The sequence below is a fragment of the Protopterus annectens genome, chromosome 11.part0 (genome assembly GCF_019279795.1).
Source record: "Protopterus annectens isolate FY-2018-M chromosome 11.part0, PAN1.0, whole genome shotgun sequence".
NCBI lineage: Eukaryota > Metazoa > Chordata > Ceratodontiformes > Protopteridae > Protopterus > Protopterus annectens.
The window spans coordinates 377,135,527-377,159,383 of record NC_056745.1 but is presented as its reverse complement, the minus strand read 5'-3'; the positions used below and the strand labels follow the sequence as shown (position 1 = coordinate 377,159,383).

Sequence of the window (23,857 nt, the reverse complement as noted above, 5' to 3'; positions counted from 1 at the left end):
TCCCGATATTCAATTTTATCTTCCCATGGTCCACCTCTAACCTCTTGCCTGATTTCCTCTAGAACAAAAAAAACAAAATTTGCCTTTGTTACATTTTAAAGTATGTTTATAAAGAACATTGTTAATGTCTTTTGTTCTAATGTCATAATAATGTTCATAAATCCTACGTTTTAAAGTTCTTTCAGTTTTCTCCATATAAAAAGCCATACATTCATGACAGGTAGCCAGATGTATAATATCTTTACTGTTACAACTGGCAAATATATTGGGTTGTGTAAGCCTGACCCTATTTGGTAGTTAAATTACATTTTTTGTTCAATATATATTGACACTGTGCACACCTTCCACATTTAAATGTATTTTTCTTTCTGTTGGTCTGCCCAATATAATTATCATTTTCCAGTATATTAATGCTATAACCTTTTTTATATGTAAACTTAATGGGTTCATCAAAAGTACCTTCCAAATTGGAAAAACTCCTGAACAACTCCCATTTTTCTGTTGCTGTTTTTTAAATTTTTTGTGTCCTTAGTGTAATACAAAATATAATCCTTTTCGAAATCCATACTTTCCTTGGAACCCCACATTTTTTTGTTTTTATATTTATATCCTTCTTCCCCAAAATTGGCCTACCTTTAGTTACTTCGATTATCTTGACTATAAGCTTATCCAGAAATTTTCTTTCTAGAAACATATTTTTTTATTTTAATACATTCCTGTTAAAAATCATTATCATCAGAAGTAATTCTAGAAACTCTTGTATATTGTCCTTTCATGATACTCATCTTCTGTCTAAATGGATGAGCACTTGTATAGTGTAGGTAGGAATTGGATAATGTGTTTTTCCTATAAATTGTGGATTTAAAATTTTGTGTTTTGTCTACCCTTTGTATGGTAACATCTAAATAATTCAAGTTTGTTTCTTTCTATACTATAAGTACATTTTTTAAAAAATTGTAATCTCATTTAGGTAATGAGTAAACCCTTCTATTTCTTTTTTTGTTGCTACCCGGAAGATACATGTATTAACAAGGTATCTCTAAAGAATCCAGTACTGTCTGTAAGGGGAATTAAGAATAACTTTTTTCTATCATATTTGCAAGACTGTGTTGGCATAGCTTGGAGCAGGAAGGGTTAATTTATTTTAAATTAAATTTAATTAACAACTCATTAAGTATGTTTTAAATTAAAGGAGAAAAGTGGGAGGGTAATTCATCTGATGAAGTCTGGTAGATACAGACGAAAAATGCAGTGAAAAAGTTAAGCGTTTTGTGTGGTATTGTGTTTTTCTGCAGTAAAGTCTTTTGTGCAGAATATGGAAGGAGTTCATTTATGGTCGCTTCATCTGCACCCATAGTACCTTTTATATTTTTTTGTTAACCTTTGTTTTGTTCCTTAAGTAAGGTATGCTATTTAATGACTGCTTCTAAATGAAGTGTACCTTTGTCTTCTCAGCACTTTCACCGAATAAAAACCATGATACAAAAATAAAAAAAAAATGTCCTTTCACATGAGTGCTGGCCCTGTCATTGATTCCATTACTTGAACACTGATTCTGCATTTGAATTATTGACTGTTGATATACAGTCCTTACACACTGCCTTATTGTTTTTTAATAAATAATATTTACTGCTTTACTGAAATTTGTTGTAGCATTTAAGCATTGTTACCTTTGTATGGCAATATTTAAATGCTTAAATTTTTGCTGTAATTGACTTGTTACCTCATTGTATTATATAATTACCTTCTATGCGTACATCTAAAATTGAATGTAGGGTTGCATATTTGTTTTTTTCCCACACACCCAGCCTTGTGTTCATGGCATGTTTGGCTGGGTGCATATTTTGTAATATTAGTAAATCAGCAGGTTACATCTTGACACGTTTTTTTTTATAATTTTTAATGTTATTTACAGTGTGTTTTCTGTTTAGATTGGACATGGCACAAGTCAGTGCAATTTTAGAAGTTAGAATTTATTCATTGTATCGAGTCAACCATAATGTGTGGAATTTAGGGATGTTTTTAAAAACTGTACTGTAACTGAAAGGAGGACAGAAACTTCTGTGCATTATGCCAGCTTGGAACATACTTGTAAAATAAACATTTCTTTTTCTTGTTTTGTTGTAGGTTTGATAACCCAGCAGCTGTTAGTCCTACTCCTGCGAGGCAGTTGACATTTAGCTACCTCCTTCCTGTAAATTCTTGGCTGTTGCTAAATCCATCAGAACTTTGCTGTGATTGGACCATGGGAACAATTCCTTTGGTGGAATCCTTACTGGATGTCAGGAATCTTGCAACACTTGCATTCTTTTGCTTTCTGGGATTACTAACTCATTATAGTCTTAGGTTTCCTGGAGATTCATCGAAGACTATAATAATGGTAAGCACATTTTCACTTCCCTCTGGAAATGGGTATAATTGTATATGTCATGTAAGTGAACAGTGCAGTAATATGTATGCATTGTAAAACAGATTGCATTTTGTAACCCATACAACATGCTAGTTACATGACACATTTAACCACTTAATATAAAAGTGCTGCATTTCATTTAACATGTGCTTTAATGTGTTTGCTTCTGTAAGAAATGCTGGACTTGATGTTTGAGATTTCACACATAATTTCTTAATACGGTATGCAAATAACAGTACTTTTTTATTTGCAATGTCCACATTCTATCATGTTGCACTTTTTCTTTATTTAAAAAAAATGTCTTTCCTCCCTAGAACAGCCTTCCACTAGTGGTTCTAGCATAACTGTAAAATGGACACACCAAAATGGGTAATCAGGAAGAACTCCAAGGGCAAACACTATGAAGGCCCGAGGATGCTGGCTGCAGGTCAGGCACACTGCTTTGCCTCACTGCTGGATGCACTGAGGTGCAGCCTTGACCATCCCCAGCCCTGGTGTCTCTCTTGTCTGATTTCTAAAATGGTTGTTGCCTCTTGGGACATTTTGATTTCAGTAGAGGCTTCATAATCTTTCTAGTCCTTGATGGATATTCTGGTTGCATCACATTTGGATGCATATTCCCAGTTTTCCTCAGAGAGCCAGTGTAAGGCACTTAACCACTAGAGAATGCTCCCTTTTTTATTTTCCATGAAGGAACCTGTAGTTCCTAATAAATAAACCATAATTTCTAAATTTCTGCAGTGTGGAAGCGAACGTAAGTTAACCAAGCCTCCAGCTCTTTAGCCTGTAGTATAGACACCCACCCTATGGATGCCATCTCTATCCCCTCACACAAACATCTGCCCTTGCCTCAGCCATTTTTGACTTCAACCATTTTGCAGAGCAGTGTGTGCAGGATAACTGAGAGTGCAGAGTCCTCAGTATCTGGTTCAGCTCCCCCTGCAAAATGGTAAAGGGAATTGTTTAACTCCAGCATTGGGGAAAATGAGGACTAAGATCTTGTGTACTTGAACCAGCTTTACTTTACCCTGGGAAACGATACTGATGAAGAATCTTTCTTCTGGCTCTTCTTATGAGGATAAGAGAAGCTCTCAGATTCTACCCGTCCATTCATTCATTGATGAGAGAAATTTTTAAATGTAAGATGAGAGTTATCTTCATCTATAAAAGATTACTAGAATTGTTAAGCATTGAGGAACCCCAACCAACAGATATCCTACCAGTCTTTCAAGCATTTTAAGGTTCCTTTTGATAATACCTCTTGGGAAATGGACTCGCAAGTCAGTACCTGTCAGAAATCCTTATAGGTTCTGCAGAGTTTATTTATTTATTGGCATTTGATTACCAAGAAAGTCTGATTGGGTAGGAGCCCATTTTCAGCAGAGGCCTGGGGAGAAAAGCACCAACATTTTTAAAATAATAGTTTTTCAGACATTAAAAATAATACAAAAACAAGTGCAGTTTAAATAATTATGCCAAATTAGACATATGAAAACAAGAGCAAATTGAATGATTTTACAGTTGGAGAAACTTTAGCCGGTTTATAGAGAAATTACGGGTAAGTTAGTGTAATACAAACAGGAATTGCAATACAAAGTGAGAACAGTTGCAGATGTGCTCAGATACCAAAAAAGAAACCTTTTGTAGGCCCAGCGTTTATTTCTGTAAATGTCATCATAGAATCAAAAATAGTCTCACTTATTAAACCATTCCAAACAAGAAATAAAGTAATATGTATCCAGGGCAGATTGTGGGAAGATAGTTTACACTTCCTGTACCTGTTGTTTAACAACCATAGATTACCATAGTCATACATAACACAAATGGAGGATATTGTAAGGCAAAAGGAGGATGTTCTTCATGTTTCACTGTTGCAGTCATCACATTTAGGTTATCTGCCTGCAGATAGCCCTCAGTCGGCCTGAATACCAGAGTCTTGGGATGTCTGCTTCAGATGCTGTCGCTTCTTCCATGATGTCAGGTCGTCAGTGGTATAAAACATGCAGCCAACACCATTACATTGGCTTTTCTTGCCGTGCACTGTCCGAAGCAGAAGCAGTTCGCAAGTGCTGGTCGGCCGCCTCCCGAAATTTTCATTTTTCGAGTTTCAGACCTGAAGTCTTCTAAAAGACAAGTACCCCGTTGGGGATCCCTTTTTCTTTTTCTAACCGATGTCAGAAAAAGTTAATAATTTTCTTACCTGTAGAAAGCAAATACCTCACAGAGTTTCATTCTTACTGCGTCTCCTGTTTAGGCCTAGACGTTCCTCGCTGTCAGTTTGTGCCTTGTTCAGTGCCTGAACTATTCATCGTGGGGCTATTTTTGTCACTAAATTCTTTCGCTGTCGTTCTCCGTATTCCGAAAATGGCTTCGATAAGCCATCCAACTACCGATCTTTCGAAAAAACTTAAGGATAAAGACAGAGACAGACCGCATAGGTCCAAAACTGCCGACAAGGCTTCCGTTAAGCTAGTTGCCAGTCCGCTGGTACTCAGTGAGGCGCTTTCGCAGCCCCTGATACCCGCTACTACAGATTTTTCAGGCCTCTACTGAGACCCATTCAGAGTCCGGTATGCCGCAAGATGCTTCTTCGACTATGGAATCTGCGAATGTCTCTACCTTGGATGGGTCCGGAGCCACTGTGCAGGTACCGGCTTCTGAGAGTGTATTCAGGCCTTCCGATTTTCATATTAAACCGACGACTTTGTTTCAAACCAAAAATACTGAATTTCTCAGGCCCAGTGTTCGCACTATGCCTAGGAAACCGACGACCAAAGCACATTCTCAGGCCCACATGCCTCAGAAACAAATGCTTAGAATGGCTGAAGATCTTGTAAATTTAATTTGGGAAGCCAGCCTTCCCCCTCAAGGCCAAAGACCAAGAACTGATTTTCCTTCTGATTCTTCAGTTCATGAGTCTGTTGACTGTGATCCTTCTGATTACCAGGACATACCCTTATCTACCTATGAAGATTCTGATGCAGAGGATTCTGTTCCCTCTGCTTCACCACCAAAAGATTTTTCTTTTGATGAAACCCTGCATACCCTTAGAGAGCATTTCTGCTGGGAGTGCCAGGACTACCCACAGTCCAAAAGAGACTCAGGCAATTTTTAAACTTGCCTCAGCACAGCCCTCTAGCTATCCCTCCTGTTCTGGAAATTGTAGATGATGTCTTCTTGGAATCCAGCCTTACCCCAGATACTCCAGCTCCCAGGAAACCTGACAGGTATCACAGAGTACCTGACTCCCACAAATTCCTCTTTAAGAATCCTACTGCGGATCCAGAGACCATTTCCCAGGGACCTAAAGGCGTTAAGGCTACAACAGCCAAAAAACCTTCCCCTTCGGACAGGGACTCTCTAGGGCTTTAGACAGATGGGGTAATAAGATATACACCTCTGCTACTCTTGCCATCAAGGCTTTATATTGCCACTTTCATATGTTAAAGTATCAGCAGCATATTATGGAGCTAATTAAACAGAAAATGATGTTGATTCCTGATAGTGCAGAACATAAAGATTTACAAGAGTTAATGCATTCTGCTAACCAAGTTGGAAAACATACTTTGGAATGTGGTTTTGATGCCTTAGAAGCATCTTGCAGGGCTGCTGTCCCTGGATCTGTTCTTAGAAGGCATGCTTGGCTTAAGGAACAAATCTTGCCAGACCATGTCAAAGCAAAATTACTAGATGCACCATTAAACCAAGAAAGCATGTTTGGCAGTAAAGCAGAAGTCGTCCTCAGAAAGATGGAGGAAAAAGCTAAATCTATGCAAATTGTTAAAGATTTCCTACAGGTACAGCCATCTGGATTCAGTCGGCATTGGCCTTCTAAAAATAGGTCCTTTCCAGTTGCTCCCAGACCTTCTCAGTCCAAGCCCAGGAGCAGCAGACCACCAAGATTATAGTCTCAGGGTATGTACAGATCTAAGCAATGGAGTGCTCCCACCTCTAAAACAGGGAGTATTATGCCACCTTCCTTTGGGAAAATCTCACAATGACTTATTCTTAACTCTTCCAAACTACTTGCCCAAGTACTTGCACCGTTAGGAGGAAAACTCGCCCTGCATGCAAAAAACTGGGAGTACATCACCCAGGACAGATGGGTCTTGAACATTGTATCCCAGGGATGCAGATTCTACTTCCACTCACTGCCAACCCCAAGCGGATGGCCAGACCGCCTCCAAACCAGTGGGCAGAGGCCCAAACGCAAGTACTTTCTCTTCTCAGTATCAAGGCTATTCAACCTGTCCCAGCAGAGCAAAGGGGACAAGGTTTTTATTGCAGACTGTTTGTGGTACCCAGAAAAGAAAACTCTTGGTGCCCTATCCTGGATCTGTCTATTTTCAACACCTTCCTGGTGGTTCCAAGGTTCAAAATGCTTACTCTCCTACAGCTACTTCCTATGATAGCCAAGGACTCCTGGCTAGCCACCCTGGAATTTTAAAGAAGCTTATCTGCACATCCCCATAAGGGAATCTTGCAGGAAATATCTGCGTTTCAGGGCAGGCTCTATGCATTTTCAGTTCTCTGCACTTCCCTTTGGCTTATCTACTGCACCCAGAGTATTCACAAAATGCTTAGCTACAGCCATTGCATATTGTAGGCAGAGAAAAATTCATATTTACCCATACTTGGACAATTGCCTGATTCAGGCAGACAGTTGGGGATTGCTACTCCAGCACCTGACATTTGTAAAGAGACTTTTAACTTCACTGGTGTACACAGTCAACGAAAATAAATCACATCTGGTACCCAGACAACAGATTGTATTCCTGGGAGCAAGCTTGAACACAACTTCCCAGATGGCATTCCTCACTCCAGAAAAACAAATTTATTTGACAAACTACTTCAATCTAATGGCCACCAAAACCCATCTATCTGCAAGAAAAATACTACAAGCCCTAGGGTTCATGGCCTCTTGCATTCTACTAATTCCATATGTAAGACTGCATATGAGGAAACTTCAGTGGTACTTAAAAAGTCTCTGGTGTCAACATTCTCAGGACCTGGAAACAATGATTCCTATCATTCCTTGCCAAAGGCGGAGTTCCTTTGGTGGGCAGAGGCCTGCTACCATGACAAAGAACTCCCTTTCAGTCATCCCCCTGCCGCCCAAACCCTAACAACAGACTCATCAGACTATGCATGGGGGGCTCACATGGCAGGACAATGCATTCAAGGCAAATGGAGCCCAAAGCAAATGCACCTTTATATTAATCAAAAAGAAATGTTAGCTGTACAGAATGCTCTGACAGCCTGCATTATTCTTCCAGGGCAACCATTGAAAAAGACAGACATCACCACAGTTATGTGGGACATAAACAAGCAGGGGGGAACCCACTCTGCAGGTTAGCCATGGCTCTGTGGAACACAGCCTTGAGCAATCAAGTGCACCTGCAAGCTCCATTCTTGCCAGGCAAACTAAATTCACTGGCAGACGACTTAAGCAGGAATCTAATGGACCCACATGAGTGGAAACTGGAACCCAAATCAATCAAGCTTCTGATCCCAGGTGGGGGGCACCAGAGGTGGACCTCTTTGCTTCCCTTCAGATCTATCAATTGAGCAAATATTGCACCAGAACTCCCCTCAGCCAAGCATTGAAAGTGGATGCCTTGTCCTTTACATGGGAAAACCTCTCAGTCTATGCCTTTCCCCCTCTGCCCCTCCTCTCGAAGGTTCTACCAAAGATCAAACAGGACAAGCCAAGGACATTCCTGATTGCACCAGACTGGCCACGCCAGCACTGGTACCCACTTTTGCGCAGTCTGACAGTACTGCCACCATGGCATCTGCCTCAGGCCCCCTCCCTGCTGTCCCAGCAGAAGGGCCAGATTTTGCGTCCTCGGCTACAAACCCTGAACCTAGTAGCCTGGTCATCCCCTGAACTCATCACCAGCAACCATCAGTAAATAAGTGCTGGAGGCAAGGAGGCCTAGTACTAGAACATTTAATTCAGAAAAGTGGAAAAGATGCTGTTCTTGGAGCCAGTCTCAAGGAATGGACACAACTGTGCCCAGCTTACCTCATATACTAGATTACTTAACAGAAATGCTCCATAAAGGCCTATCCTTCTCTTCAATTAAGATTCATGCCTCTGCCATCTCGGCTCATTATAATACTGAGCCACCCCTCTTCTCTCATCATCTGGTCAAACAGTTCCTGAGAGGAGCCAAAAATTTAAGACCACCCCCAGGAGAGCTCCCACTCCAGCCTGGGACTTAAACTTTGTATTGGAAAAACTCACGCTTCCACCCTTTGAACCTGCTGCCTCAGCAGAGTTAAAATTCCTCTCCTGGAAAACAGCTTTACTTCTAGCCATCACTTGAGCAAGAATAATGTCTGAATTGCAGGTCCTTATGGCCGTGGAACCCTTCATTATCTTCCATACGGACAGGGTTTCCCTCAGGACTAACCCATAATTTATGCCCAAGGTGGCTTTAAACCAATCCATTCATTTGCCAACCTTTTTCCCAAATAGTCAGACTAAAGGGGGGAAATATTCTATCTGGACAGGACTAAACCTTTCAGAAAATCTGATCAGCTGCTAGTCAGCTTTGCTACAGTGACAGAGGGCAATACCATTTCAAAGCAAAACATTTCTAAATGGATAGCACACTGCATCCATTTCTGCTACAAACACCATGGGAAACCTACCCCACAGGGGATCGGAACACATTCCACTAGGGCTACATCAACCTCTACAGCATTTCTCAGGGGAGTCCCTACCAGGGACATCCTGGAAGCTGCAACCTGGAGCTTTGTACACACCTTCACCAAGCATTACCACTTACCTATCTTTTCTAAATCCAGAGCTGGATTTGCCACAGCAGTCTTACAGGGCCTGCTTGCCAGCCCTAATTCTTCTTGACTGCCTGCACCCATCGTCAGCTTTGGGAATCAACCCAAATGTGATGACTGCAACAGTGAATACACTCGAACATCTGCATTTATGGTAAGTGTACAAGTAGCTCTTCAGTCCTGAACTATAGTTGGAGTTTTCAAACCAAGCAATGGCCCTTCTACAGAAAACCACTCTGAACAGAGCAGTTTAAACAAAACATGGCATTTGAAAAAGCTCGGTGAAAAGGAGACATTGGCCAAGGCAGGCAAAAGTCCAGTTGCAGGAGGAATGGACCATCTCACAATCAATAGGGAACCTCACAGTTTTGCCCCATTTGCTAGGAGAAGGGCCATCTTTTTTTATTCTTTTTTTTTTTTTTTTTACTTAAGGACAGATTGGCTGACCTGACCTTAGGTCTTTGGGTTAAGGGAAGTAATTGCCGCAGGATACAAAATAAAATTGAGTACCTTTCCAACCTTTCTAAAGCTACCTGGTTTTGTAGGTGGGGCATTCTTTGCAGGTCCTGCCTTGGACCAGTTTCTTTACTTTTTCAGTGGCTAGAGTCCATCTTGAAAAGCAGAGGAGCTCATATTGTTCAAGAATCTTCCTGATGCACAGGAAGTATCTGACATATCCTGGAACTTTGCTCACTAAACAGATTCTGTATCCTAACGAAGTTCAGAATCGTTCCCCCCCTTTCCTTTACTGATGAGATGCCCTTTTGGACACCTTGGGCATCAAGGGGATATCTGGCTTCATATCCCTATTTACAATGAACAAAGAAGGTTCCTTAGGTTCATTGCAGGGACACATTATTTTCATCTTTGAACTCTGTGATGTACAGTGCTCTAAAATAATTACCAAATGTTTACTCCAGTCTTTGTCCACCTCATTTTTAGGGGCATCCATATTCACCAGTACATGGGCAACTGCCTAACACTGGCTCTTTCCCTAGAGGTGTTAAAGAAGGACCTGAACTACAGTACTTGATGCTTAATCAGTCTATGTTCTCCATCAGATTTTTAAAACCTAATCTGATATCTGCTCACAAGAAGACATTTTTCAGAGCAGTCCTTGAGTCCTTGGAATCCTCACCCACTAGAGGTGATGATTGCTTGCATCTACTACATAAAAGGAGTTCAAATGATAAGCATCCCAGGTGTTAGCCAAACCTGAAATGCCTTTTATGAGCACCCCGTGTGAACCTATGCTTGGGGAGCTACATGTAATTTTACGTAATCAAGTTGACATGGAGTCTTGGAGTCCAAAACTAATTGCAGACAATATCACGATCATGTGGTATATGAGTAGGCATAGGGAACTCACTGTTAACAGTTATGCAGGAGGTCTGTAATTGCTTAGAGTTTGGCTGTCGAGCAGTATCTACATCTGCAAGCTATTTACATCCTCTTGGTTTTCATCTCCTTGGCAGACCATCTAAGCAGGCCCACCTCTAACCTTCACAGTTGGAAACTTAATTCCAAAGTCAACCAAATATGAATCTGTAGTAGTGAACATTAATAAACCTGTTTTCTTCTAATCTAAATCACTAAATCAGAAAGTTATGCCCCAGTACCTTTGCAGGGAGACCAGAGCAGTGAATACATTTCACTTCAGTGTAAGAGGGGGGAGCTGATATACACCTTTCATATGTCCCCTTCTCCCTAGGTCCTCCTTTAATTTTCTGCTGAACCTGTCTTGTGGTTCACTAACCTTTACCTAGTTGACCTATTCATTCCATTGAAGACAAGAGCCAGGAGTCTACAGGGTGAGTGAGAGTTCTATCAGACATTCATTCTTGCCCAGGGATGATTCATCAGCCCATTCATTCTTGCAACAGTCTTCCAAGCTCTTCTGCTGCTGACACCTGTAAAGGGGAATGTACCTCCTCATGCTGTCTCTGCTGTGTTGTAATGTATGTGAGCAGCAACTGGTCACGTGCTTAATTTCCACTGGTGCAATGACTAGTGCTTCCATTAGGTGTACTTGCATGGCACAGCAGAGCTGCCTTCATCCCCCCAGAATGAGCATGCTGGCAACAGCCACTCACTCTCTTCCTCTCCTGTCAGTTCCATCAGGCACCATAGCTGCTAATTAGACTCTGCATGCCTGACGTCATATCCTCCTTAAGGCAAAGAAAGGTAGTGTAGGTCTAATCCTAATAGCCCTTTTTAATTAAGACATCTAGTTTGCATATTAGTTCATCTAATTATGGAAGAGCCACTTATTCTTTCACCCACCTGCATGTTACTAACTCAGCAGATGGGGAGGGTCCTTACTTTGCCACCTGAGCAGCCTTGTTTTAGAAGCCTGGATGCCGGCAACCTGATCACATTCTGGGACTCCTTTCAAACTGAAGTACTTCAAATCAAAGTACTTGTGTATTGGTGAAAGCCTATAGTCTGCCACCATGAAATCCTGCATGGCAAAATAAAAATTTCTTCATGGTGTGCTGCCTGTGGCATTCAGCATAAGGTGGTGAAAGTCATGGAGCACCATACACCTCTGTAAAAGTTCACTTTTAACTGTTGCAGCCTGCATGCCTATGTAACCCCCATTAATTTCCCACAGTCAGTCATTTTTTTGAAAGGATTCCTTCATTTGAAGTCAATAGAAACTAGCTCCCTCATTAGACTGCAGCAGTGATCTCTGTATTCAAACATCTGTTATGGTGAGCATGCTTACACATTTGTACTTTTTTCCCCTCTGTGTACAGCTGCTCATAAGAATGCCATTTTTGTGGTCTGGAAGTATCTAGAATCTAATCTTTTGTAATGTCCTGGTGGAGAGACCTCCTAAGTTTCCTTTGGCATATTGCTGGTTGATCTCTGCATTCCCTTCTAAGTCCAGAGACCAGGGCCCCTTTATTTTGTTTCCATAGAAATTAAAAGCATTGAACAGAGTAAATGAGAATATATCGTCTGGGCTATTGAACCATCTGTTGTTTCTTTCCATTGTTTCCTTCTGACCACACTTTGGAAAGGGTAGAAAAGACCCTTAATTATTGTTTTGTTATGTACATTCCATATAGTCTACTCTAATTTTGACTCCGTTTATGCTGTGGGTAAGGTAGCAGAATTGGGAATGCATCTGTTCTACATGGTATGGCTCAGGCTTTACACCATTAAGAATTAAGTATTCTAGCCACTCCCTTCTAGGATGAAGTACTTTTAGAGCAGGCTTTTCAGGACCTTACTAAAGACCCGAAGAAGACTGATATTGATCAGTGTGTACATTTTTATGATGTGCCTTCCTTCATCGGCATCCTCTGTTTGCTGTGTGCTGGCAATTTCCCCAAGAGCAAATCCACTTGGTTCTTGAATTCTTTTTAAAGGATCAGTCCATTTCTTTACAGCTTCAAGGACAGACCTAAATTGTTTCTGCAATGGGCTGTAGAGCACATTCTTCATTTGCAAAGAAGAAAGGGGGATGGAAGTTCTATTTTTGCCCATTTCTTAGTCTGAAGGAGATGTGAAGGCTCTGTCTCATCCTGGTCCTCTGCTACTTCAACAGGTGCATTTGCTGTGTTAGCTTCCAGGTGTTGGCTGTAGGTAATTATGCCTCTGTTTTTACATTGAGTCTGGATGTTGGACAGGATGGAAACCATTTGGCATGGCAGCATTTGGGGTGCTTTTACACCACTTACAGTACAAGGTGCTGCTGTTTGGTTTGTCATGTGTGCCTGTAGTGTTCATTGAAGAGCTGGCTGTACTTCTGAATGCCTTGCAGTAGGAATGATTGGCTTTTGATGGCTCTGTCAAAGGGCTCCCTCAACAGCTCTTTTTTTGTTCCTGTCATGATTGCAGGCCTTTGGAATCAGAATAAACAGACCGAAAGCTGTGTTCTTTTTATTGGGATGGAGTTGTTTGCAGAGAAGGCTCCGGAACTCATTTGCTCCCTCTTAGTGAGGGTTCTTCCCTGGACAGTGAAATTTCATTGACGGCAATTCATTATGATCTCATGATCTCAAGATGTCAGACACTGGGCTGTTGATTGTTGAACTGCCCCATGAATGCCACTGAGGTGTTTTTATTCCTTAAACTGAAATCACTATACCCTCTGACTGCATGCTTTACTGCTGGTTTGGGAGTCTACCTGGGGCTTCCCCCTGCTACAAGGCACATGGAACCCCCTAAGAAAAAGGGATTGCACTTAAGTCTATTTGGGTTTAGAGTAGTGTATTTCACTTTCCAAACTCTGTCGACCAGAGAAATTTCTACCATGGCAAGCAATTAGATCCTGCCAGCCTAAGAGGAGGAAAAAGCCTTCTTGTTGCATGAGGAAGGCACTCATTAGTCATACAGTCTTGTCCTCTCTTGTTCCATCCAAGTTGCAGAAGCAAAATACACTACCAGCCCAACCACAGCAGCCTTGACTGTGGTCTAGTCTGATCTGTGACAATCCCTAGAGAAGGCAGTTTTCTGAGTTTGTTGTGGGCTAGAGAGCTGTCACTAGGGTGTGGTGTTTGTTAGACTGGTCACATTTTTCATTTGCTGGAGCCCTTGGGTTCTCCCCCACAACGAGCACCACTGACAGACCAGAGGTTTTGAACATGCACAGAGTCTGCTGTTCAAAGGGGCCACAGAGGCTGCAACCTCTCTTGGGATAAGGCAGAGTGTGGGAATTGTAGGACAGCATAGGCCCTAATATGTCGAGAAAAAAAAAAAAACTCCTGAAAACTTCTGCCTTAACTTTTAAAGGTGGCAGATGGCAACATGTATTGGTTGTTGAATAACATCTAAACTAAAGTTATCATTTGGGGAGATTTTAATATTGGTTGAAACGGCTGTCCTAATCTCTTCAACTATCCTGCTATTAAACTCTTTTTGTGTAGCACATATCATTACTTTTGACTAGTAGAATGATGGCTATTGGCAGGGACAGTACTGTAGATGGGGGTCCTTACAGCTGTTTTTGTCAATATTTCAGTTATTGTTATGGTGAATGCATTTGGTAGACATCATTCTTTTGCTCTCGAAGATTAGAATAATATTCGTATGCCACATAAATTCAGGCCAGCCATGTGTCATCAAGACCACTCTTCCCAAACCTTGCTGCTCAGTTTTAGGTGCATGAAACGTACAGTTCAAATATGCAGAGTACCTAAACACACAAACTCGGAGATATAAGGTTTTACTGTATTGCTTTCACTCTGAGGTTGCTGTAGCTCTGAGAGGGTGAGATTCTGAAAAAAAAAAAAAAAAAACTTGCTATTTCTACTGGATGATGCAGTCTTTTGGAGTTTGAGCAGGGAAGCAATGCTCTGTATGTACTGAACAAGCAGTAGTAACCAGCCACACTGAGCAGCTGAAGAATAAACATTTCATCAGGCAACTGAAGGATGCCCCATAAATTCCACTCTGCAAAAAATACTAGGAAGTTCAGCCTTTTTCACTTTTTTGCAAGTTGTAAAGGATTGTAACTTTAGTATACTGCTTCTTTTGGACAGGATCAAAGATCATTCTACTACAGCTAAACCTGGTTACTTTTATTAAATTCAGTGTCACCTTTTTGTCTTGAGTTTTCATGCATTTCCTCTGTTGAATACTTGTTACATAAATGCGGCAAGCCACAGAAAGTTCTGGATGGTTATCATCTAAATTCTTTATACTGACACTTCAACCAAAATAGAACCTTGCACTCATTTATTATCTTAGGAAGCAGTTGGACATTTTAGTCTGCATTTGATAGTATTATGTCTAAATCGCCCTGTCTTACCACTGGCAGACAACCACATCAGAACAGCAACCCGGAGTCATGCATTTATATCCTGAATGCTAGGTAAGTTTACACCTGGAATCGCTTCAATGAGTAGTCTTATCCAAGTGTAAATTTGGGACAAAAGCACTAATGTGTTGTTGTTTTTCTTCCCCTGGGTGTGTTAAAGCTAATGCATCTTCATTATTTCCTATATCCATCTTGATAAATCATCTATTAGAAAATCTTGTATCCCAGATTGCAGCATTTGCATGAGCTGTTTCAAATCTAATTCACAGTATGTTTTTTGCCTTGGCAGTGGGATAGATATAGTGATGTTAAGTTGTCTATCTCACCCTCATTCTTGCTTGTTTGGTTCGGAGCCGATCCTCGGCTCTGACTCTGCCATCTTCTAAAGCTCGAGAGCTACAAACTGGCTCGAGGCCTCCCCATATCCCCTGATGCCTGGCGCTAGATACCCAGATCGCGTTTGCCGCTTCTGCTGCGTGGTTGCTCTACTGGCTCAGGTCGTATAAAACTTCTATATTGTCTTTTTTCTGTCGCAGTTTAGTAAATATTTAGAGTAGAATTATCGTTTAGTTATTTCCCTTAATTTGTATAAGTTTTTGTAACTGAATCCTTGTCTTTTCTCTTCAGAAACTCGTTTTACTTAGAGAGTTTCCCCTCCCCCTTCTACTTCTCCCTTTTTCCTCTAAGGTTTTCCATTTAAGTTAGAGGATAACCTTATCTCTAGGTGTCCATTTGAGTTAGAGGATAACCTTTTTCTTCTCTATTTCTTTAAAAAAAAAAAAAAAACTTTTCTTATTATAACAGTTAGTTTGGCTATACTTATTACAGTTGTTGGTGTACTGTCGGTTCTGGTAACTTGTATTGTATTGTTGTTATGCTAGTACCTTGACCTTCGTGTGAGTGTGTTTTTCCTTTGGGCTTGCCTGTCAATATGTCCAAGGATCCTAAGCCGTCCGGATTCAAGAAGTGTGACTCATGCTGTCAGAAGATGTCTCTGACAGATGGTCACACTACTTGTGTTTATTGTCTGGGCGCCGTGGACCTGCAGGACTCTTGCTCCATTTGCCATGCATTCAGTCCAAGAGTCCTGCAGGAGCGCAAAAATAAATTGATCCTTAGAGGTTTACTTAAACCTCAGGATTCACCGGCTAAGGCTCAGCCTGTGAAATCTTGCAAGGTACCTAAACCGTCGGCTCCCAGTTCGGAGCCGTCGTTGGGTGAATCTGTATCTTCCATTTCGGCTCCGGCTGTAACCGATGCTCCTTCCTCCCAGTCGGCTCCGATACACTCTTCGGAGCCTTCTGAGAGTCGAAAAAGGTCCAGGTCTCAATGTCTGGAGTCGATACGCTCAGCTGAGATCGCCTCTGCTCCAATAGGAGCGTAGTCATCGCTCATCCTACTCTTCTCGGTCCTCAAGACTCTCGGACCATGACTTGGAAAGAGTGGTCAGCAGACTGCTAAAATCACAGGCCCTGGATAAAATGTTGTCCAGCCCCCCTCACCAGGGGTCGGCTCTGTCCACGTCTGCCGATATTCCTCCTCTGACTCACCCTTTGAGCTCAGAGCCAGAGTTTGTGGGGGTTCGAGTCGTGGAACCGTCGGCTCCGATACCTGCTCCTTCGGTTCCATTGTTGGCTCGGATCACTTCCATGGTTCCATCCTTGGAGGGATCTGGGCGCCGGGACTCCCTTGTCTGCTACGAGGAGGCGAGTGGCATCTGACCCTTGTCTGACCCCTCTCTCCCCCTCGGGGCCTCGACTCAGGTGAGTTCTGCTCCCACATTGGCCTCTGAGCCTTCCCCCTCGGTGCGGAAGGGGATTCTGATTTTTCTGAACCGGATCCCTCTCTCCATTCCGATTAGGATGCCTTCGAGGTGATGAGGAGTGTTCTAGCCCCTGAGTCAGTGCCACGATCGACCCCCTCGGCTCCTCTCCCTATGGTGCCTGCGTCATCCTCTGCCTCTCTTCCAGACCCCAAGTGTGTGTGGGGATCCAGCACCCCTGGACACCCCTTTGGGTGTATCTTCCTCTTCTGAGGCCTCCCCTGATCATTCAGAGGAGACACCTTGTAAGAGGAAATGCAGGAGGAGGCATGTTGACTCCCCTGAGTCTGTCACATCAGATACTGACTTAGAGGATTTGGAAGGGTCCCCGAGGTCCCCCTCTGAAGATGTCTCCTTCTTAGATATCCTTGATATGCTTAGACAGAGGGGGAACTGGACTGCCCTAAGCCCTTCTGAGGATGAGTCGGTATTCCTGGACGAGTTTGGATCCTGACCTTCCACCTCCTGGGTGTCTCCACCTTTCGACCCACTGGTGGCTCGGAAGGCATGGTCAGCTCCAGACACAATGGAAACGACCCCAAGAAGACCAGCAAAATTCATTACTGCACCACAGGACAAGCAATATTTGACAAAAGGTGTCCCCGTTGATGCCATGGTGGTAGCTGCGGCCACGAAGAAGGAGTTGGCTGAAACTTCTTCATCTGTTCATTCCCCTAACAAGGAGTCTAGGACGATGGGCAGATATGGGAAGCGGATGTTTTCTTCAGCGACTTTTACCATGAAGTCTCTGAATTACTTGTGCCACTTTACCCGTTTACAGAGGGATCTCCTTAAAGAACTTGAAGACAGCCTTCAAGATCCATCAGCTGAGGGGGCCCAGGCCAAGGTTGCCTCCCAGCTGGTGACTCTTAATTCAGTGGTTAACTCCTCCATGAGGCTCATTTCTTATGCAGCCGATGGGGCGAGTAGAGCCACAGGCACAGGTGTTGCTCTGAGGAGACACGCTTGGATGCGGCTTTGTAACTTTGCGGAACCTTTCAGAGCGTCTTTCACCAACACCCCCCCTTGATGGTTCCTCTCTCCTTGGATCTCAGGTGAAGGACACCCTTACCAGGTGTGAACAGGAAGGCAAGACTCTCTCTGCTGTAGGGGTCCGTTTTTCCACTCCTTCCAGACCATATCCCAAGGGTCAGAAGAGTGGAAAGATGTGGTTCCGGAAATCCCAGGGAGCCTTGCCTGACACACGTGATGTTTCCCTCCAGGGGCAGAGGAGGGAACAAAAACAGGTGCTTCCCTTATGGCAGAGGGGGTCCGCAAAATCAGGGCAGCAGAGAATCTTTCTCTGACAAGCCCTTCCAGCATCCCAGAAGGGTTGCCCAGCTGTCCACCTCTGGAGGCAGTCGGGGGAAGATTATCGCTGTACCCAAGAGCCTGGCAAGACATAACACAAGACAAATGGGTACAGTCTGTTATATCCAGAGGCTACAAAATTCCCTTCGTTCGCGGACCATTCTTGCCGAACAGGTCCCTTCCAGATGTTCCACCCAATCTAAGGGATCAAGCAGTTCAGGAAGTTGCAAAACTGCTAAGAAAAAGGGCCATCCAGCAAGTCCCAGCAGACCAGCAAGGATCCGGAATTTACTCAAGGTTCTTTTTGGTACCAAAAAAGACAGGGGACTGGAGACCCATTTTGGATTACAGCAGACTAAACAGGTCTGTGTAAAGAACCAAATTTCGGATGGTCCCGCTGCAGTCCATTTTACCCTTCCTAGGTCAGGACAATTGGATGTGCTCCATAGATCTTCAGGATGCGTACTACCACATCAAAATTTACAGGCGTTCCAGAAGATTCCTGCGCTTCCGGCTGGGAGTCGGACATTATCAGTTCACAGCTCTGCCCTTTGGTCTCACCACAGCCCCCAGGGTGTTCAAACGTATGGCAGTAGTTACCGCTCATCTCAGACGGCAAGGATTCCAGGTGTTTCCATATCTAGATGACTGGCTCCTCACTGCTACCACCAGGCATCATCTTCTGCAAGCCAGAGACTATACCATACAGATGTGTTTCTGACTAGGTATCACTATAAATTTTGAAAAATCTGCTTTGTCGCCTTGTCAGTCTATCACCTTTATAGGCATAAACTTAAATACAAAAGACAGGTCAGCCAGTCTTTCACCAGACAGGGTGTTAGTCATTCGGCAGCATGTCCAAGTCTTGTTAGGTTGCAAGAGAATTCATGCCAGGTTCGTACTTCAAACCCTGGGTCTCATGGCAGTGGCAATCATACTCGTCCCTCTGGCCCATTTCCACATGAGGATTCTCCAATGGCTCATTTTCACCCAATGGTCCTTTCAGCAGCTTCCCATGTCTCACATGATTATCATTACAGAAGCATGCAAAAAGCACCTTGCGTGGTGGATGGTCTCCCCATCAGTACCCCTGGGCAGACCATTTGTACTTCCCCCTACAGTTGCTACGGTAACCACAGATGCCTCCCTGATTGGGTGGGGGGGCATTATCAGGGCCGAACAGTCCAAGGCACTTGGCAACCTCAGGAGTACCATCTGCACATAAATGTATTGGAGATGAGAGCCGTGCTTTTAGCGTTGCAAGCACTTCAGGACTCTCTTCCTACCGGGACAGTTGCAATTCAAACGGACAATATGTCAGTTGTATATCTACAAGCAGGGCGGAACCAGGTCCGACCCCCTATGTCGAGAAGCACTCAGACTCTGGCAGTGGGCGATCTCTTCCCAACGGTTTCTGACTGCAATGCATATCCCTGGGAAATCCAACGTCATAGCAGACAGGTTGAGCAGAGCTATTCTGATGCCTCATGAGTGGTCCCTGAATCAAGTAGTGGCGGACCAAATCTTCCGCAAATGGGGGCAACCTTGCTGCGACCTCTTTGCCACCCCCTTCAACAGCAAGTGCAGTAACTTCTTCTCTCTCCTTCCACATCCAGAGTATTCCCCCAGAGATGCTCTAGTCCACGATTGGCCTCAGGGACTTCTTTATGCATTTCCCCTGTTTCCTCTAATTCCCAAGCTAATACAGAAAGCTACCGTATTGGGTTGCAAAATGATCCTCATTGCTCCGTACTGGCCTTGACAAATATGTTTTCCGTTCCTGCATCATTACCTTATCGAGCAGCCTTGGACTCTGGAACCAATTCCAGACCTTCTGATCCATCAGTAGGGTGGGCTACATCGCTCCCTACAATCTCTCAAGCTCAAAGCTTGGTTGCTCCACTTCCAACCCTAGCCAGGCTTCCGGATATCCCCCAATCAGTGCGTGAAATCATTTTATCATCGCACAAGTCTACCACTAGAAAAACTTATGCTAGTAAGTGGAAATGTTTCTCTTCCGGGCAGAGGCTAAGAATATAGATCCTTTTTCAGCCCCTGTTCACCACATCTTGGAATTCCTCGCGGAGCTTTTTCATGCTGGCTCCGCTTCGGCTACAATTAGAGTGCAGTTGGCCGCAATCTCAAATTTTCACATTGGCCTTTCAGAAAGTAGTATAATGTCTCATAAGCTTTGTAAGGCCTTCCTCAAAGGAGCCACTCTGCTCAGGCCCCCGGTTAGAGATCCTCCACACCCGTGGGATTGGAATTTGTTTCTAGAATCTCTAATTTTGACCCCCCCCCCCTTCGAACCGGCAGCTTCCTGTTCGTTGAAGTTTTTATCATGGAAAACACTTTTTCTGGTAGCAATCACTTCAGCCAGACGAGTTTCCGAGCTGCAGGCTCTTTGTACACGTCCCCCCTACCTAGTGTTCCATAAAGACAGGGTTGCTCTTAGGACTAATCCATCCTTCCTTCCTAAGGTCTTTTCTGAGAACAACTTGAATCAGTCCATTGACCTTCCGGTGTTTTTTCCCAACCATTCCAACATGGTGGAATATAACTTACATCAGTTAGATGTTCACAGACAACTGCATTTTTATTTGCACAGGACTAAGGCCTTCAGAAAATCGGATCAGCTTTTCCTCTCTTATGCAGAGGGCAAACAAAGTATACCAGTATCAAAAGTAACTTTATCCAGGTGGCTGATTCTATCATTACTTTTATCTATCAGCTGAGGAATAAACAATTGCCTGTTAAACCAAAAGGTCACTCCACCAGAGCATTAGCCACTTTGGTTGCTTTTCAGGCTAGGTTGCCCATGGAATCTATTTGTGCAGCAGCTACGTGGGCAAACCCTCATACTTTCATCTCGCATTATAAGTTGGACGTGATTTCCAGGAGCAGAGCTGATTTTGGTTCCACTGTTCTGAAGAGTCTGTTCCATTGAGCCACCCAGGATATTATGTGCTAGGGACGCTGTCTCAACCAGCAAGAATGAAGGCGAGATAGACAACTTAACATAAAGAAGTTATGTACCTATCATAACGTTCCGTGTTAGTTGTCTCCTCTCGCCTTCTTTATTGCATCCCCCCCTCCATTCCCCAATCCTACTAGACCGAGAAAAGTTTTCCCCATAATATTGCTCAGGCTGAGCCTTCTCTGGCTGTCCCACTCTACCTAGTGGTCTTTATAGTTGGGCTTATGTATGATAAGGATAGGATTCCTTCATTATTTTGTCTGCTGTTAGCCTTACCAAACGAGATCTGGGTAACTAGCGCCAGGCATCATGGGATATGGGGAGGCCTCAAGCCAGTTTGTAGCTCTCTAGCTTTAGAAGATGGCCGAGTCGGAGCCGAGGATCGGCTCCGAACCAAACCAGCAAGAAAGAAGGTGAGAGGAGACAACTAACATGGAAAGTTATGGTAGGTACATAACTTTTTTTTCTCCTTTCTGCCACTGAATTCCTGAATACTTGATAACCTTACTTTCTTTTGCTTGCATACTAAATCCTGTTGCAACCAGCTTTGTCTGCCTTTTTTTCTTCCTATTTCCTACTGCTCTGCTCTAATTCTGCCTTGGGTTGTGTATAATGTCCTTGTCTCATTCCTGTGCACTATTTATAACTGTATATAGCTAGATGAATATATATATATATATATATATATATATATATATGTATGTATATATATATATATATATATATATATATATGTATGTATGTATGTATATATATATATATATATATATATATATATATATATTTTTTTTTTAAGTTTTTACTAATCTCATTTTGTTCTTCCTACTTTATTCTTTATTATACATATCGTGGATGTTGTTTTTTTTTTTATGTTTTTGATTATTGCAATGCTTCATGCTAATGCATGATTTGCAACAGATGTCATTTACAGTTGTCACTGACGGTAAAATATTGCATTTCTTGACTGCCAGTGCCAGAAATGTAACTGTTCACTGCAAATAACCTTCCCTTATTTACTGGTTTCTGTTTACCTGCTAATCTCTCAGTACTAACTCCAATCTTCCTTTATAATATATACAACTTTAGACTTGCTATGTTTAACTGTCCTGTTGATATTTTCTTAATTTTAGATTTTTATTTAGTTTCTTTATTTACCTGACCTTGTCTTTTTGAGATTTTCTTTGTATATGTGAAAAGTTTGTTAGATAGTTATGTAAGTGAGCATCCACCCTTTGTTAATGTATTGTACTAGCATTTTTTGTTACTAAATTCTCTTGGAGTTTATCTCCCCAGGCCTCTACTGAAAATGGACATATATCCAGTTAGACTAGCCCAGTCAATAAATGTAAAATAAACATAAATAAAATAAAAAATTAAGCATATATATTGTTTCCCTTTTGCAGCATAGTTTGTGACTGATCAGCGTTACTGTGTACACAGTCATTTGACTATCTGTTAATTTTCTTTATATTTCTCTAGAGCATCGCTTAATTCTCCACACAGCTACATTACGTTAAAAGCTGTCTGTATCTTTTAGTGAAACATTTCTCCTGGGGCCTTCTCTGAAAATTGGCTGCGCTTAGTTGCCTTTCATGGTTATCCTTGTGACGACCGTGCCCTGGCCCAGCAGTCAAGGAGCCTAAATCCTCACCACTAACACCAGGGAGGTCATCTAATAGAAGAGGAAAGGATAACTAATACACACAGTAAAGTACAGTTTCCCTTAAGTGCACACAGAGATCACAGTCAGTCTGGGGCTGGTTGCTCCCTTGCTCACCAGGTCCCCAATAAGACTCCCCACTGGCACAGCTGTAGGGTCCAGGTCTCAGCCTAACTGGGCAAGCTAAAACCTCCAGTACCCTCTCTGTCCAACCAGTGCTTTGTGTCCCTGCCAAGTAGCTGACACAACACACACACGCCTTGAGATAGATATTTATACAACTTCACAGACACTCCTGGGAAAGGCTGACACAGATTCTCCAACTGTGCCCCTTTACCCAGACTATATGGTAGTAATTACTGCCACCACCCAGTTACTAAATATCAGCTACTTAAAGGCCCTTAAAAGGGTGTCCAATTATTACTGTGTAATATTATCATCCAATGGTAGTATGACTAACAGTCAAGGCTTACTTTAGAGTGGCCAATTGCAATAACCTCTGTAAATATGCAATGTACTCTAGAGCTTATCTCTACACAAAGCAGCCACAGGTAGAAGGTTTTAAAAATATTTAATAGTAAATAATTAAAACACAAGACAAAACTACTACACCACAGAGATATCCTAAGAGTTCAGCGATCACACAGAAACCTAAAATAATACAGTAGGACAGGTCTGATCTCAAAGAAAAATACCTATTAATCTTTACTAGCTTTAACTATTCCTTCAAGAAATCACAGAGCTAAAACTTACTTGTGAGCATAAGGCAGAGTGCTGGTAAGTTGGATATCCAAGATCAAAATGCTTTCAGTCTCTTCTGAGAAATAGTATTTAAACATGTTTGCTGGGTCCCTCCACAAATTACATCATTTTTGACACTTAGGTTTTCCCAGGCAAACAAACTGTATTATTTAGCAATCTAACACCTGCACATAAACTTACAATCATAGACATTTCACATGTATATTCTAACAGAAACTAGAGCAGTAAAGCACCTTCCACATCTAAATTCTGGTCATAAACTTTATCCTTAAAACAATGAGCATGAAACCTTCATCCAGCTGCATTGGAGCCGAATTCTAACATGAAAAGGTCACAACATG

General features: G+C 42.5%; 1 protein-coding gene across 1 annotated transcript in view; it reads left to right on the top strand.

Moving 5' to 3' along the window:
- The window catches only part of TMTC3 (transmembrane O-mannosyltransferase targeting cadherins 3), a gene marked incomplete in the record, with an annotated part of 998,858 nt that overhangs the window by 382,001 nt on the left and 593,000 nt on the right, over positions 1-23,857 (top strand). The window contains 1 exon segment of the mRNA XM_044087864.1: positions 2,128-2,380. Within this exon segment, the coding sequence (XP_043943799.1) occupies positions 2,128-2,380 (253 nt within the window).